The sequence below is a fragment of the Nicrophorus vespilloides genome, unplaced genomic scaffold (genome assembly GCF_001412225.1).
Source record: "Nicrophorus vespilloides isolate i.1.1-1 unplaced genomic scaffold, Nicve_v1.0, whole genome shotgun sequence".
In the NCBI taxonomy this organism is placed as follows: domain Eukaryota; kingdom Metazoa; phylum Arthropoda; class Insecta; order Coleoptera; family Silphidae; genus Nicrophorus; species Nicrophorus vespilloides.
Window position 1 is genome coordinate 54823 of NW_017095521.1, and position 18869 is coordinate 73691.

Sequence of the window (18869 nt, forward strand, 5' to 3'; positions counted from 1 at the left end):
TTTTCAACAAATCACAATAATTAGTTATATAAAGGGTGTCCCAAAATTAACGCAATATTTGAATTTGTGCAGTAAAGTGTTGGAATCCTAAAAAAAGAAATAATATTTGTAAATGTTAATTCTTTAATCACAAGATTTTGCATTCAAAATTAATTTACAATTTTCTTTTGAGACAAATGTCTTAGGTTGATTAGTTTTTCTGTCCAATAGATTTTATTTTCATGAAAACTTTAATATAATTGTATGAGATCAATTACAATATATGCAACCAATATTACACCTGAAAATCAAGTGATTGTATTAAACACAAATATTAAGTGGACACTAGATATAATGGGTCTATATCGCAAGCCCGACAACAGAAAGACCGTCTATTGAAATCCCGACGTTCGAAATCCCGACAGTATCGAAATCTCCACGTTCGAAATCCCGACTATATAAAAATTTCGAGAACCATAATCCCGACTGTATCAGAATCTCGACAACCTTTAACTGTTTGCTTTAATTAATATATAATTTGTTTTAGGTCATTTTGTTCTCTAAAGTGTGTTATAGTTTGTTAGTAAACTTGTGTTTCATTCAGACAATTATAAGGTAGTAAGTAATTTTCCTTTAACTATTTGCTTTAATTAACATACAATTTGTTTTAGGATTGTTCAAAAATGCTGCGTCCAAGGATGCAATACCAAAGAGGATCATGGTATTACAATGAGAAGATTTCCAGCAGTTGATTCTCCATTGTTTGTTCAATGGAAAATGGCAACAAGGAATGCTTCTTTGATTAGCAAGAGCAACGAGCATATTAAAATATTTGCATGGGTTTGTAATCTTCACTTTCCAGAAATTACAATAAAAGACCTAAGTTCTGTGCTTATAATATGCCACAGTTAACTGAAAATATTATGGAAGATCCAGGCATGAATATTGATATTATTGATGAAAAGCCCCATATGGAAGATACAGTGCAAGAAGTGGTAATTCACTATTAATTAATGTTTATTTTTAGGATTGAATGGACTAAATCTAAAATGGACCAAAAGGACTTGTACTTATTTATTGTACTTTTCAATAAATTAACATGGAAGTTGGGTCTCCCTGGTTTTAACAATCACAATACGTTGTTCTTTTGTATAGCGACCCATTTTTAATAACCTCAAAAACAGTAGATGACAAACTTAAATACAAAAAATAATGTAAGCAAATTTAAATCCGGCGTATCCGATGGGCCACCCTATATAAATGATTAATATTAACTTAATGTAATACTTCAAAATGAAAATTTGCTGGAGTAAAGTAACGTTGAAAATAATTGAAATAAAATAAATGCAAAAGTCCTTTTTCTCACTAACTTTGCTCGATTATCATAATTAGTTGTAATCTAATGAATGTGGAAAAAAAAATAAAACTTTTTCAACTATTTCTGCTTTGCAGCAGAATTAATTAAGGCGAGGAATGTTGAAAAAACGCGACTGCGAAAAATATTCTGGAGAAATAATGAAAAAAAAAAACTGTGTAGAAAAAAGGACACAAAGATTTCTCATAAATCCACCGCGAACTTTCCAACGACCGGCGGCAATCAACCCGGCGCATCCACAAAAAAAATGATTAAAGCGATGCAAACTTTACGGTGCTGTGAATATTTCACAAGAGAAAAAGGGAACTGTTTAGATTGAAGCGAAATACAATAATCCTTGTGGTGGTAAGGACATCTTTTGGTTTTGTTTGATATTATCAGGATTTTGATGCGAAAAGTGATCTCTTTATTTTTGATTAATTTAAGGGTTGGGGTAGGTGTCCTTTTGGTGGAAGCTTACGTCACTGTACTATTTGATAAGAGAGGGCGTCGCGACGCTCCGATGTTGAACTTAGTGCGGCCGGTTCTGCGCAACAGGGCTTTTTCAAAGCAAATATCCCACATCCTTTTCGGCGTAGTCCTGTTTAGTCCTGCCGGCAATACTTAACATTTCGGGCACACACCGACATTGCGGTGCGAAAATCAGAGATCGCAACGGAACTTCGAACTTTTCATCGGTGAGTACACACATTATTATCTTTTATTTTGTTCTCGAATTTTGAATAGTACAATTTTTGGAAGGGAATTGTTGAATTTTTATTTTTTGTTAGTGTTTCGTATTTCGATGCGGTCCTTTTAATGCGGTCCACATCAATTTCACTTTCCGAAACGTCGCGACGCGCATTCAGACACGTACAAATAACAATATACGTTTCAATTCAGAATCACACAAAGGAGAAATAAAGTTGTACAGTTTATGTAACAAAACTGTAGATAAATGGATTTAAAAGAAATATAAAAAATAATGAAAAAAGACGAAAAAATATATTTTTTTCTACAAAAAATAATTTCAACTATAATAATTTGATCATAAAATTAAATAAATTAAATAATATTTTCACAAAAAACTAGAAAATTTAATTAGTTTATCCACTTTTACTTAATGCTTAATTTTTTAATTACAAATAACTACTTATTACTTATAAAAGGTTATAGACCTTTGCTAATGTAATTTGCAATTACTTTACATCTTCATCATTGCTGCTTTACGTGCCGACATGCATTTATCATGTAAACTGTAAACCTTTCATACACGTTATTAATTTGTAATTCCTTTCTTGATATATTAATTTAATTTATGAAACGTACGAAATGTATTGAATTTTTTTGTTTACAACTACGTTAATTCTTCTATAGCTTTAAAAATTATAATTTTAGAAATTTAGTAAACTTTTAAATAATTTATAAGAATTTAATGAAAAAATACATAAAAGTTAATAATATCATCAAAATTTAATAAAAAGAATAGGAAAAAATAAAAGTTTAAATAAAATAACTTTATTTGATTAAAAGGTTATTAAGAAAGAAAAGTAATTTTTTTATCATTTTATTGGAAAATTGAATAATAGAGACGAATATTCAACAGAAAACAATGTTCTGTAATGTAAAATTTCTATTATTTATCAATTGTGTATTTTTTTGTTTAAATCTGTTAAATTTTCCTTTAATTTAATTTTATTTTTTTTTTAATTTTCTATTAGAATTGCAAACTATTACAAAAAAATAAACTATTCCAATAAAAATCCTTAATTTTATATAAAAAAGAACAATTTAATAAATTTATATCAATTTTACGTAACTCAGTAAGAACTTTATATAATTTAGAAATTATTTCTAGATACAATTATGATTAAGTTAATTTCAATAGAAAACTGTTGATATAATTTCTTGTTGGTGAAATTTTATCGCATATTTCGAATATCTTGTGTATTTAGAGTACAGCAATAGATTTACTATAATCCAGTTCGAAAATTTCGAAACATACGAAAATTTTATAGTGAATAAATTTTACAGTGAAAATCTGTTTTTATGCGGTTGATATGGACCGCATTAAAAATCGAACAAACAATATATTCCAAATTTTCATTAATTCTTACTTTGTATAATACATTACAGAAACTTTTTTTATGCGGTGAATAATAACCGCATAAAAAAAATCGCATGTGAAAGATTTACGAAATACATGAGAAAGTGCATCCAAACAAAATAAATAATTAAATTACACATGGAAACATCTTAAAAACATTTAATTTGTCATTGTACATATGGAGAAATTTTCAAAAATACACACACATAATTCACTGCTACTCGTGTTAATCCAAAACGCGCATCTTCTTGTGATAGATTGGTTAAAAATCGACTAACAAAATCGTTTCAGCAGGCTTTTCATATGCAAACTGATACAAAACATTACAATGTTGCCAACGCCGTTGAATTTCATATACCGCACAAAATCGCATAAAAAGGACAAAAACAGGTTCTACTTTATACAAATTATTTGAATAGTCCGGTTTCAAACAATCCAAACCGAACTATTTCTGTAGTTAAATTACTATTGCTTCAGTTACATTAATGACTAGACCATTAACAAAAAGATCTTCAAATTTTCTCTTTTACACGAAGACTGTTAATATTTAATTACTCAATAAAACCATCTCCTTTCAACTAAAATACCCTTAAGAATTCCCAAGAGATAATGTTCACCCGACTAATAATTATAATTGGTACGAAGCATTAAATAATTAAAAGTTTATGGAAGTTCACTAAAATAATGGGTGAAAAAAAAGGACGATTTTAAGGCAGAAGAGGTTCACGCCTCAGCGGTCGATCCATGGTTTTTTATGCACTTTTTTTTTGTCCGTTCTTCTATAAAGCACACTGAGAGTGCTGCTCTTCGTAATCAGCTTAATGTTAAGTAGTTCGCTTTTAACGCGGAATTTTTATTATAGCTTTTTTTTGTATACTTCAAAGCCCTGAATTTACCAACAGATTAAAATAGATTTTAATTGTCTAAAGTTTTTCATAAAATATTTTCTTTATAAAACACACAAAAGTTAAAAAAAATATAAATTGTAATCATAAATAATTAATTCGATAAAATAATTTAAAATTTATTTATTAAACATTAAAATCTACAAAATAAGTTAAAATTTCCATTATAGATTTTTGTATCAAATCATCAAAAAAAAAAACGATTTAAAAGCAATTTATATTTAATATATTTTAACGTGACTTTTGAATTATATTGAGTGAAGTAAAAAGTTCTGAGCGTTTGGTCCAATACATTGAGCTTTTTTTTGAGAATAGCCTTATGCAAATGGTTCCAAACGGTTTTCTGACTAATCTTCAGTTCCTGGGCAATGCAATAAGTGCTTGCATACCAGTCCAACTCGAGGATTTCCATGATGAACATTTTCGACGATTGGCCTAGTAGAGCGTGTCTCATCATCGTTCATATTACCAGAACGGAAGCGTTGGAACCAACGCTTTGCTGTTGAATTCGATACTATATTGGGTCCATATACAACACAAATATTTTTGGCCGCCTGCTCCAATTCATTTGGCTTTGAACTATATAAAATAAGTTAAAAGTCTATTTTTAAGAAGATTTTTGTAATCTATTTGTACATGAAGAAACTTTAATGTTTATCTTTAATTAAGTTGGAACAATAAAATTGCAAATTTTTGTGATGATTTTGTTCAAAAAGGAACTTTACAATTAATAATAAAACATCAAAAAATAAACTAAATACAATAATATAATCACAAAAATTAAAAAAAAAAATCAAATTGCCACAGGTTTTTCTGCCCACCAATGAATATTTTATTTAAATTTATTAAGATTTGTCTAAACAATATATTTATACTATTTTGTTGCTACTATTGTAAAATGCAGATAATTTTGATTACATTTTATATATCCTTTATGTACTTTACATGTTTGATGTTATTTAATCAAAAGTAATGCCCCGAGTGAGGGTCGAACTCACGACCTTAAGATTATGAGACTTACGCGCTGCCTACTGCGCCATCGAGGCTATGAAAATGTCAAAGGTCAACTTCTTTCGTTTTTGTCAGGTGATAGTTGTCAATTGATCTATTTATTTCACATTAGACTATTTTATATAGTTTATTTTCAGCTAAGAAATTTGACAGATTTTTAATAGTATTTATTAAAAATGACAAATAATGTATTTGAATATCCCGGCACATCCACCATATTTGACATATACCAAGGTAGCGTGGCCGAGCGGTCTAAGGCGCTGGTTTAAGGCACCAGTCTCTTCGGAGGCGTGGGTTCGAATCCCACCGCTGCCAACTGTTTTGATATTACACAAACATGAATCATAACTTATATAATACAATATATATTATACAATAATTATCACATATGTTAATAATTTAACTCTTTGAGCGGCGATGAGACACGCATTGTACCACATTTTGAAAAGGCCTAGTGAGTCATTATTATAATTTTCTGAAAAATTTCCAGGAAAGTCTTGAATTTGATAAGGCAATAGAAATTTTTTATGTTGAATCTATACCATCCTATATTTATTCAATTGCAGCTCCAATTTTACTGAAGAATGTATCGAATTTTCTCTTTTTTACCTCCATTTTGGAACGCTTTAAATAAAGTTGTAGAGTTTATGTAACAAAACTGTAGATAAATGGATTTAAAATAAATATAAAAGGGAATAAAAAAAAGATGAAAAATATATTTTCTACTACAAAAAATAATAGTTTAATTTCATCTATAATAATTTGGTTATAAAATTAAATAATATTTTCTCAAAAAACTAGAAAATTTAATTAGTTTATCTACTTTTACTCAATGCTTAATTTGTTAATTACAAATTACTACTTATTACTTATAAGTAAAAGGTTATTGACCTTTGCTAATGTAATTTGCAATTACATTACATCTTTATCATAGCTGCTTTACGTGCCGACATGCATTTATCATGTAAACTGTATACCTTTCATATACGTTATTAATTTGTAAGTCCTTTCTTCATATATTAATTCAATTTATGAAACGTACGAAATGAATCGAAATTTTTTGTTTACTTCGACGCTAATTCTTCTATTGCTTTGATAAGACAATAGATTTTTTTATGTTGAATCTATACCATCCAATATTTATTCAATTGCAGCTCCAATTTTACTGAAGAATGTATCAAATTTTCTCTTTTTTACCTCCATTTTGGAACGCTTTAACACACAACTGGATTCACTAAACACAAAACTGTTAAAGAACTTTTTTTAAAGCGTTATGTCGCCTTTAAGTCGTAGTATAGAATGACAAGATTCAACGTATACATCGTGACATATGGCTCACTCAAGTCATCTAATACTAAAAACTTTTTACTTCACCTAATATTTATTACTTTTTTCAGTAATTTTATATTTTTTGACAGAAACGCTTTTAAACAAACTGAATGATAATGACTAAACGTAATTTAAATTGTATACAATATAAAATGTAAATTTGATGACTTAATAAACTTGCGAAATACGCGTTTATTTATATGCAAAATTAAATGCGTCGTAGAGCATAATAATTTCACTTTGAGTGAAAAGAACGAAAAGAAAAAAAAAAAGGAAATTCACGTAAATTTCATTAAGATTTATTACGGAAGAAAATATGTTTCTTCCTTGCCGTTCCTCTCTTTTTTTTTACCGAATACAAAGGTTTCCTTTTTTCCTCTCCCTTTTGCAGCGTATTTTCGGGCACAAACGATGATATTCTCGGGTGCATAAATCATTGCTTTTGTGCTATGTTTTATTTTACTTTTTTTTTTCATTGAATACCGGCGGGGATCATTTGTTACGCAACGTTTTATGGTCGCCGGATTAGACGAAATTTCGTTATAAATTTTAATGACAGCTTCCATAGTTTCGAGAGTAAAAAAAGAGTGTACGTGTGTGTGTGTGTATATATATAAACCCGAATATTATCCGAGGGATCCTTTTGATGTGAATATATCGGGTCTCCTCAACTTGAACGCTTCCTTTCGCACGTAATTTGCGCTCGACGAGGAGGAGAAAATTGAAACCAACGAAATCCCCCGAATGATGTAGCTGAAAATATACTTAAGAGAAGAAAAAAGATGTAATGAGAAGGATCACAGCCGCTTCAATCTACTCCTGATTAGAGGATGAAATAAGTCTATCAATGTCTGATACTGACGTATTATTTATTTTTTTCGTTGCTGTTGTTTCTAATTATGAATTCTATTCGCGGGTGTTTAATTACGTTTTGGTTTTTTCTTTTTGGTTAGAGACGTAATGGGTGGATGAAAATGCCCGTTTTGGTCTGGACGTAAATCCTTTGAGTGCGCTTTGTTTGGCCTCTGGGTTTCGCTGCAGAAGACAATTGCATCGTGTGCTCGAGCAAAACCATGGATCATAATGGTCTCTGAACCTATTGAAAGAATAAACAAAAGGGGACGCACGCGTTTTGACACTTGTCCGGAGGGGTAAAATTTGTCATGTTTAGATTCTGTTGTTGTTGTTGTTATTATCAAAAGCTCTGTTTTGTTTCGATAAGCTCGAAGCTCATTAATATAGAAGAAAAATTAAAATCAATTTATTTTTGTACTTGAAGAACCTTATAACTTCGACAGCTTCGATCAGTACGGATTGATTATAGTAACCCTAAACCTATTGAAACAATAAACAAAAGGAGACACACGCGTTTTGTCACTTGCTCAGATGGGAAAATTTGTCATGTTTAGACACTGTTTTTGTTGTTGTTTTGATAAGTTCATAGCTCATTAATATTGAAGAGAAATTAAAATCAATTTATTCGGCTGCTTTATAAATAAGCCTTATAACTTCGTTTTTATATCATATTTTACTTCATATTTCTACATTCAAGGTCAAATTTCATTAATAATACTTCACATAGTGCGGCTTCGATTAGTACGGATTGACTATAATACTCTGACACTTTTCCGAAGTAGAAAATTTAGCTCATTAATATTGAAGAGAAATTAGAATCAATTTATTTGGCTGCTTTATAAATAAGCCTTATAACTTCGTTTTTACATCACATTTTATTTCATATTTCTACATTCAAGATCAAATTTCATTAATAATACTTCACATAGTGCGGCTTCGATTAGTACGGATTGACTATAATACTCTGACATTTTTCCGAAGTAGAAAATTTAGCTCATTAATATTGAAGAGAAATTAGAATCAATTTATTCGGCTGCTTTATAAATAAGCGTTATAACTTCGTTTTTATATCATATTTTACTTCATATTTATACATTAAAGGTCAAATTTTATTAATAATACTTCACATAGTGCGGCTTTGATTAGTACCGATTGACTATAATACTCTGACTTTTCCGAAGTAGAAAATGTATCATGTTCATCCTGTTTTTCTTTGATATTATCAAAAGCTCTGTTTTGTTTCAATAACTTCAAAGCTCATTAATGTGGAAGAAATATTAGAATTAATTAATTTGCTTACTTTATGAACCCAAATCTTATAAATTTGTTATAAAACCTTATTTTACTCCATATTTTTATGTTAAATGTAAAATTTGTTTAATAATAGCTCACATAGTGCTGCTTCGATTAGTACGGATTGACTATATCAACCCTGCATCTATTGAAACAATAAACAAAAGAGAACGCATGATACGGACAACAAAATTTGCCACGTTTAGACTCTGCTTTTGTTGTTATTGTTAGAAGTTTTGTTTTGTTCTGATAAGTTCAAAGCTGACTTATATAGAAGAAAAGTAGAATCAATTTATTTGTCTGCTTTATGAACCTAAGTCTTATAACTTCGATTTTGTATAATATTTTACACCATATTTCTACGTAAATGGTAAAATTTCATTAATAATAGCTCACATAGTGCAGATTCGATCAGTACGGATTGACTATAGTAACTCTAAATATATTGAATTAATAAACAAAACACATGCAATTTGACACTTGCCCGGAAGTGAAAATTTTTCATGTTTAGCCTCTGTTTTCTCTTGTTATTATCAAAAGCTTTGTTTTGTTTCGTTAAGTTCAAAGTTCATTGATATAGAAGAAAAGTAGAATCAAGTTATTTGTCTGATTTATGAACCTAAGTCTTATAACTTCGTTTTTGTATAATATTTTACTCCATATTTCTACATACATGGTAAAATTTCATTAATAATACCTCACATAGTACAGCTTCGATCAGTACGGATTGACTATAGTAACCCTAAACCTATTGATACAATAAACAAATGAGGATACACACGTTTTGACACTTGTCCAGAGGGTAAAATTTGTCATATTTAGCCTCTGTTTTCTTTTGTTATTATCAAAAGCTCTGTTTTGTTTCGATAAGTTCAAAGTTCATTAATATAGAAGAAAAGTAGAATCAAGTTATTTGTCTGATTTATGAACCTTAAGTCTTATAACTTTGTTCTTATATCATATTTTACTCCATGTTTCGACGTACATGGTAAAATTTTATTAACAATACCTCACACAGTGCAGTTTCGATCAGTACGCATTGACTATAGTAATCCTAAACCAAGTGAAACAATAAACAAAAAAGGACACACGCGTTTTAACACTTCCGGAGTGGAAAATTTGCCATGTTTAGACTCTGTTCTTTTTGTTATTATCAAGAACTCATTTTTGTTTCAATAAGTTTAAAGCTCATTAATATAGAAGAAAATCAAGAATCAATTTATTTGGCTACTTTATGAACCTAAACCTTAAAAATTCGCTATTATCATATCTTATTTTAATCCATATTTTTACGTTAAATGTCAAATTTAGTTAATAATACCTCAACATAGTACGGTTTAGATTAGTACGGATTGACTATAGTAACCCTAAACTTATTGAAACAATAAACAAAAGAGGACAGATGCATTTTGACACTTGTCCGGAGAGGAAACTTTGTTTTTTATGTTATTGACAAAAACTTTGTTTTATTTTAATAAGTTCAAAGCTCATTAATATACAAGAAAAATTAGAATCAATTTATTTGGCTGCTTCATGAACCAAAACCTTATAACATCGTTTTTATATTAAATTTTACTCCTTATTTCTACGTTCATAGTAAAATTTCTTTAATAATAACTCACATACTGCAGCTTTCAACAGTATTGATTGACTATAGAAACCCTAAATGTATTGTCATGTTTAGCCTCTGCTTTCTTTTGTTATTATCAAAAGCTGTGTTTTGTTTTGATAAGTTCAAAGCTCATCAGTATAAAAAAAATAAGTATCAATTTATTTGGCTGCGTTATACACTTAAGTCTTATAACTTCGTGTTTATATCATATTTTACTCCATATTTCTACATTCATGGTAAAATTTCATTAACAATAATACAGCTTCGGTCAGTACGGATTGACTAAAGTAACCCTAAACCTATTGATACAAATGAGGACACACGTTTTTACACTTGTCCGGAGGGTAAAATTTGTCATGTTTTTTATTATCAAAAGCTTTGTTTTGTTTCGATAAGCTCAAAGCTCATTAATTTAGAAGAAAAATTAGAATCAATTTATTTGGCTGCTTCATGAACCAAAACGTTATAACATCGTTTTTATATCATATTTTACTTTATGTTTCTACGTTCAAAGTCAGAATAGATTAATAACACCTCACATAGTGCGTCTTCGATAAGTACGGATTGACATCAAAGCAAACTATGATGCACTTTCTCTAATAAATTATATCAAGAAACACAATAATAAATAATACAAACTTTACAGATATTTCATGAGTAAATGATCTATTAAAGTGTATTGGAAATGAGTAGATAAACACTGAAATAGGGATTGATTTCAAAATAATATTTGCAATTCAAACGGTTCGAATTTGCATTGAATAATTGTCCGGATACGTGTCCACAATTACCAATTCCGAGCTGCAGAATAGGGGCGTCTGATAAAAAAAAAAGTATTGCAGTAAACTTTATCTGCGATTGAAATCTACGCCTCCGTCGCCGCTCTACAAGGGGTGGCGCGAAAATTGAAACCGCGAAATCGATAAACAATTAAAAGCTCGATGGAAGCGCACCAATTAGTTTGTTTGGAAGACGCTTTTCGTAAGGAGTGCAAATGTTTGCAAACAATAACGATAAAAATAGCAGAGATCCAATGTAGAGAAAAGAAACGTCTTTGCACAAAAAGACATGCCTTTTTGGATTTGGCTCCGATTTAATTAAAGTTTACTAACTGCGACCTGTGCAGTATAAAGCTGTTGCCAAGAGTGGATGGATGCATAGATAGTCAGCAACAAGTCTTCCAAGGAATCGACTATTCTCCATTAAGTCGACACCACTACCACTGCGAATTTGCTTAACCCGCAGTTATTATTTTTTTTAGTGTGTGTTTGTGCGTGTGTTATTTATTCATCCCTTATCGCCAGTTTCTGCTCTTCCATCCCAACGTTGGTTCTCTCCGGCAAAGCCCTTTATCGATTACCAAATCCATTCTATATACGTATACACACTTCAGCCGTACTACATTTCTTTTACTCTCTCACTTTTTATTTTTTTCACCTCTCTTTTTCTCCCTTTTCATTTTCTGTATATTTAATTAATCCGGTCTCGGGTTAAATTTAATTAGATCCCCGGAGCGCAGCTCTGGCAATTTATCTCGACTACTTTTTTTTTCTTTCTTCATTATTTCCATTCGTTTCTTGCATAAGCGACGATTGTGAGGTGATGATTTAGTCCCCACCTTGTAAAATACGTATACGCACATATGTTTCTAATGAAATAACTGTTACTTAATTACTTAGTATGCATGAATACCAATGTACCAAGGATTAATGTCATTATGTCAACATTTATTAATACCTGTCATTTCAAAATATAAGTGACAGATGTCAAAAAATGTCAGTTATACCAATTATATTTGCAGAATAATTTGAAGTCACGTGAAACACGTATACGAACATATGTTTGTAATTAAATTACAGTTACGTAATTATTTAATATGCTTAAGTACCAACTAATATGCTTAAGTATTAACATTGTTGATATGTTTGACGTTTATTTATTGACACCTGTCATTTTAAATTATAAATGACAATAATAATAATTTATACCAACTATACTTGTAGAATAATTTGAAGAAATAAATATATAACAATAGTTTTTCAAAATAATGGAATTGTGGACAAGTTACTTGCATAGGTTTTTGTAACAAAAATAAAAACAAATAATATTGCAATAGTTACTACCTATATAGTATTTAAAATTAGGTGAAACAACAGTTACTTGAGTACCAATGTTGGTATATCTGACGTGTATTTATTGACACCTGTCATTTTAAATTATAAGTGACAGGTATCAATAAATAAAATTCGTTTTCTTTCTAGCATGTTTGTAACGAAATAACTATTATGTAATTATTTAGTATGCTTGACTTACAACTTAGGTTTAGTGTCGTGTAGTCAATATTGTTGATATGTCTGACGTTCTTCTATATTGACACCTGTCATTTCAAATTGTAAGTGACATATGTCAATAAATAATTGTCACTATGGAAACTACTTGGAAACATAAAAATAGTTTGACAATTACTTGAAGTTTAACTTGCGCAAGTACAAGTAATTTAAATGAAAGAGTGGAATTGTGGACAAATTACTATGTCACTCATACCAAATATACTTATAGAATGAATTGAAGTCATTGAAATATATTGTAATTATGGAAACTACTTGGCAAGTAATTTGGATGTTAAAGAAATAATTATATAAAAATAGTTTTACAAATACTTTCAGTTTAATATGCTCAAATACAAGTAATTAACATGAAATAATGGAATTGTTAACAAAATACTTCTATAGATTTGTGTAATGAAAATAGAAACAAAAAAATATTGCACTAACTACTAACTGTGTAATATTTGAGATTACGTGAAACAATAGTTATGTGATTATTTAGTACGCATGAGTATCACATCAGCTTAAGTGTCATAATGTCAATGTTGTTGGTATATTTGACATTTATTTATTGACACCTGTCATTTCAAATTATAAGTGACAGACGTCAATAAATAACTGTCACTACATTTGCAAAGTAAATTGAAGTCATTACTATCTATTGCAATTATGGAGTTTACTTGGCAAGTAGTTATTAAAGAAATAATTAGTTTTACAATTACTTTCAGTTTAATTTGTGCAAATACAAGTAATTAACACGAAATAATGGAATTATTAACAAAATACTTTTATAGATTTGTGTAATGAAAATAGAAACAAAAAATATTGCACTAATTAGTAACTGTGTAATATTTAAGATTAAGTAAAACAATAGTTTTGTGATTATTTAGTCATGAGTACTATCTTAGCTTCAGTGTCATAATGTCAACATTATTGGTATATTTGACATTTATTTACTGACACCTGTCATTTCAAATTATAAGTGACAGATGTCAATAAATAACTGTCACTATAGAAATTACTTGGCAATATAAACATAATTTGACAATTACTTGAAGTTTAACTTGCGTAAGTACAAGTAATTTAAATGAAAGAGTGAAATAGTGGACAAATTACTTCTATAGATTTTTTGTACCGAAAATAGAAACAAGAAATATTGCAATAATTACTAACTTGGCAGTATTTAAGTTTAAGTGCGGAGATCATGCTGCGAGATTGGTTCCGAGTTCACTGAAGAGATAAATCCACTCCAACTGTTGGAACACTTACTGATTGAGTGCAACTATTAGCAAAGGTTTCGATCACTGTAACTCGAACAACCGTGTCCGTATCTGTTTTCTCTGGTCCAATTTAACGTAATACCAAAAAGTGTTGGCAATGAAATAAATAACCTATCATATTTCATAAAATGAAACTGGAAACTTTAATTAATAACTAGGTCAAATATGCTGGAAATTTTATACTTTGTTTGATCTATCATAACCATATATTTTCACTTAATAACATGTAGATTTAGTATATGAAATATTTCACTATTTACTATTTAAGGGTTTATTTTATGTAACAGCAAAAAAAATGTGTTCGTTATTAGAAATATGTTAAAAGAAAAGTTACATAAACCCAGTTTCTCGTAAAGGCTAACATTTTTATAAGTGGGTAAAACGGTAGAAGCGCAAACGTTAGTTATTTTGGTAAGATGTGTATCAATTTGATGACCACAGCAAGTCAAGTATGTTTCCTCTATATCGACCGAAGTTGTAGTCGAAGAAGCATCTTGCATCGGAAGTAGTTTTATTTAACTCCTATCATCGCTCCGACAGATATTAAGGGCACAGCGAAAAAAAAATAAGTACAAACACAAATAAAAGCTAAATGCAAAAACGACTACGAAAGTACTTCATGGAAGTAATTGCATTTCTAAAAATACTTTACTTTTTTTTATATACTTATTGTGCATCTTTCTTGCAGATACTCGAGCATCCAAACGCCGGAATGGGCAAAGGAGATAAAAGGACTCCGCAGCGTTCGGACGGTGGTGAGTTGGCAATCAATTTTCTTCCTCATTCTCATCCTTAATGTGCATTTTACGTTTCCTCATTTATCCTCAATTTATTTTTCTTCATTTTTATTAACACCGAAACAATTTATATTTTTTTTTCGACGATGCACCGATTCTCGCGTGTCTTATCAAGTTTTCCAATATAAATGGAAATGTCGTGTCTATCGAACAGTTCCCCAATTTGTAGGAAATTTTCTTTTGCGCCGTCGCCGCCTGCCGCCTGCAGGGGTGTCGCCTCGCTTCGAAATCGTCGCGAGAATTATTATCTGCAAGTCTCGTGATTGCTGCTTAAACGAACAATTAGCATTTTCTAATTAACTGCGAAACTTTAAACGAAAAATAAAGATAGAGCTGCCTCTTGTAATTGCGTTCCCAGTTTTCCATCTAGGGAATTAAAGTGCAGCGTTAGAGTTTTCCTCGCAAAAACAAAAGCAAAAATCTTAATCAAGGCAAAGCTTGACTACTCGTGACTCTTCAATTCCAGACAAAATTCAAATGTTTAATTTATTTTAATACACATAACCCGTTTATTTTAATTGTAATTTTCAATACATTCAATTTGTTGATTTAATAAAGTTTTATAAAAAAAGAAATTGCTTAAATAGTTTTGATAATTTCAAGTTTTATATCTGTTTTTTGGTCAATAAATTTGATTATTATTATAATTATATAATAATTATGTAATAATGAAATAATAAATTTCTTTTCAAGAAAATAAATTTATTGAAAAATCTATTAGTAATTTTCATTTCATTTATATTTGTATGCAATTAAAGAAAATGATTCCAAATAATAAGAAAAAATCAAGTTTAAAAAGGTGAAGAAAATGTGAAATTCTTGTAATACTTTACTAAAGTTTCATGAATTTACTTATTTTCTTACTAGGTAATACATAAAATTCTGTATTTTTATTGTATTTTTAAAGATTATCTAATAGATGTGTTTAAATGAGAATGATTCTAAGAATTTACTGAAGTCAAGGTTGAATATGCGATAGGATAAGTTAATATTTTAGGTAAGGATATGTGAAAATTCTGTAGAAAAATATATTCAGGCAGTTCTTCGTGTAGTTAAACATTCAGTTGTAATTTAGTAGAGTTAATGTAAACCGACGATAAATTGTCTCCAGCGGCAATGGAAGGAACCAGTAATTTTTAATAAACGTCCGTCTGTCAGGTGGAGTGTCTTAAACTCGCGCTCACTGTTTACAGAATAAATCATCTAAGAAATGTTGGAATAACCTCGGTTTTATTTATAGCTTAATTTCATCCAGGTTTGCAGATAAAAAAAAATATCGTGAAAATGGAAATACTTAAAAAAAAAAACTGAGGAAAATAGGGATAAAACAAGGAATTTCTATTGTTAAAAAGTGATCGACGATCGGGCGGAATTTAATTCTCGGCTCCGGAAATTTTATGGAGTCCGCCGGGAAGGAAGGATGCGATTCGATTCCGTTCCATCATCATCATGATGATCATCATCATCGTTGTGGTTCGTCCTTGTTGAGTGGATCCGTCGACCATGCGGCACGAATGCTCGAGCACTCGTAAAACTCCAACGAGGAGGGGTGGAGGAAAGAGCTGAGCCACGGACCGCACAAAAGAAGCCTTCTTCGAAAAGGGAATTCAAATATTTGACTTACATACATTTGGATATACGTATACATTTGGAAAGCCACAGGCGTCGGATGGATTGAAGGTTGAAGGACGAGGGGTTGGCGGGCTCAAATTAAGGTTCTTCTCCCTCTTCGCAAACGCTGACGTACTTCCTGTTAATCTACCCTCAGAAAAGTGAAACGAAAATTTCACAATTTTGCTCTTTTTTTTATATATATATATATACAATTTACTTATATGATTGAAGGCAAATTACGTTTCGACTTTTACTGTCCCATGTTTTTTCATCCTCATCATTCGTTTACGTTCATGACAGTCCATAAAGGACCGAATGTTTCGCGGAGTTTCCGTGCAGATTACAAACGACTTTGCCGTGAACTTCGACATCGATTTGCAATCTAAAAACTTTATCAAAAGAATTTCACAAAGTATTCGTTTGCAATCGTGATTGAAAGTACAATAGCGAGTTTTCGAAGTTTCAGAATTGATTTGTAATTTAGATACTTTCAGCAAACACTCTTTTTCTAACCAAAATTTTATGTAATTTTGTTCTTAAAATTAAAAAAGTTTTCATAATAATTACATATAATTTAAATTGATGAAATTTTCTAAAATTTAAGATTTTCTTATTTCATTTTTTGATTACAAACATGTTTCAAACTACAAAGGATATTTAAGTTAATCCTTCAAGTAGAACTAATATTTGAAATAACCTAGAGTTAGCCCCGAAATAATGATATAGTCCGAACTCCCTTTATCTTCGTAATAAGGAGCATCCCTCGTCGTCCTTGGCTGCGCATCCTTTGTGCTCGGAAATTCTATTATAGTTCTCGCGGATAATAACAGTAACTTACTCGAGAGTTATTCCTTGGGTATCATGTAACACGGTTCCTGCAAATTACGTCTTTAATAAGAGGACGATCTTGCCGAGGACACCTTTGAAATTAAAGGACCAAAACTTAAAACTGACGACGATGAAATAAAGACGTTCTCTCTTTATAAACCAAATACAGCAAAACTACAATACACCAAGAAAAATCGTCTATTACGAATGGTCGCTTTAGGCTAAATCTCTGCAGGATGGAGAACACGGTAATATATTATCTCTGTCCGCCTAGCGCGACATCTGTCTGGCTCATATCTTCGCGCAGGATTTTCAAGAATGAAAAACCATCTTGTTATTTCCCATTTCTATCCTGCTCGGCCTCCGAGAAAGTCATTTAAAGAGGATGCCCTATACTAAGTACACAATTCTAAATTCAAGAGAATCTCACTGCTGCTGCTGCTGCTTTTTCTTTATTTTTTCCGTTTCGTTTAGTCCTGGAGATGGAAAGAAAGCTGGGGTTCATTAGCAGAACAAAGGCTCTCGCCTTTTGCTAATTCCTCGGAGCGCTTTTGATGTGCTCCCCGTTTGTTTTTTTCGTGGTCCTATGAAAACCGAAAATCGGGATTGAAAGGTTTGTTTGGTAGCAGGTTTACTGATGATGATGAGCGATGAAGCGTGCATTAGATGAAACATATTGGTTCAAAAAACAAAAGAAATTCATTAGTAATACAAATACTTTGTGATTTTGATTAATCTTCAAATTATTATCAAGATGTTTTTGCATCAATCTGAAGAATGTACAATATAATGAAAAAATATTATAAAATTTTGATTATTTATTGTATTTTTCAAATAATTAATTAATTAAGATATTTTGTACCAAATTACATTTAACACCAATTAAATTCAATAGTAGTTTTATAGTTGAAATAGTGCAGAATTAGATTAGATTAATAGAAAAAGCATTTCAATTTTTGAATTATCTTTTATAGTTTTTAAATAATTAGCAAATACAATATTTTTGTATCAATTTACGCATTTTTTTTTTAAATTTAAATTAGACACTAAAATCTTAATAAAATAAACAGGATTTTATTGTTTAAACATAAGTAAGTTTGTATAATTTCTAGTATTATTAAATAATTGAAACAGATCTATGTAGATTTATGTAAGAAATTCAGCTAAAATTATGGCCGATATTGATCAAATAAAATTGGAAAAATATAAACTATAAGTTTGTTAAACTCTAAGTCTTTACAGAGACAGTTTATTTGATAAAACTATATGAAAATTGAAAGGTTCGATGGAAGGAAAAATGTATTAAAACTTTCGCGTTTCAATTGAAACGCGCGTAATCGTGACGCGAATTGTAATATTAAGGGAACGGGGATGATTTATGGCATAACTTTATGCAATTCGAATTGGATTCACTTTGCGTCCGACGAAAAGTAACATATAATCATAATAATATGAAATGCCCAACGATGTGCATTTTCTTCTCTTCTCTTCCTTTTCATTCGTTTTCATAACATTATTAGCCATCAAAATCGCGCTATAAAAAACGTGAATCCGTTCCTTTCCACAGATTTCGCATAA

The 18869-nt window shown here is 30.1% G+C and overlaps 1 protein-coding gene and 2 non-coding genes across 3 annotated transcripts in view; 2 read left to right on the forward strand and 1 right to left on the reverse strand.

Annotated features, from left to right (window-relative positions):
- The first annotated feature begins 1937 nt into the window (after window positions 1-1937).
- The window catches only part of LOC108567858, an 81775-nt gene continuing 64843 nt past the window's right edge, over window positions 1938-18869 (forward strand). Inside the window, exons 1-2 of the mRNA XM_017928602.1 lie at window positions 1938-2031; window positions 14741-14807. Coding sequence (XP_017784091.1) covers window positions 14765-14807 — 43 coding nt within the window. The 5' untranslated portion in view covers window positions 1938-2031; window positions 14741-14764. The remainder of the gene's footprint in view (window positions 2032-14740; window positions 14808-18869) is intronic.
- Trnam-cau lies at window positions 5319-5391 on the reverse strand. The gene has a single exon. It is a non-coding gene; the product is annotated as a tRNA-Met (tRNA).
- Window positions 5590-5671, forward strand: Trnal-aag. The gene has a single exon. It is a non-coding gene; the product is annotated as a tRNA-Leu (tRNA).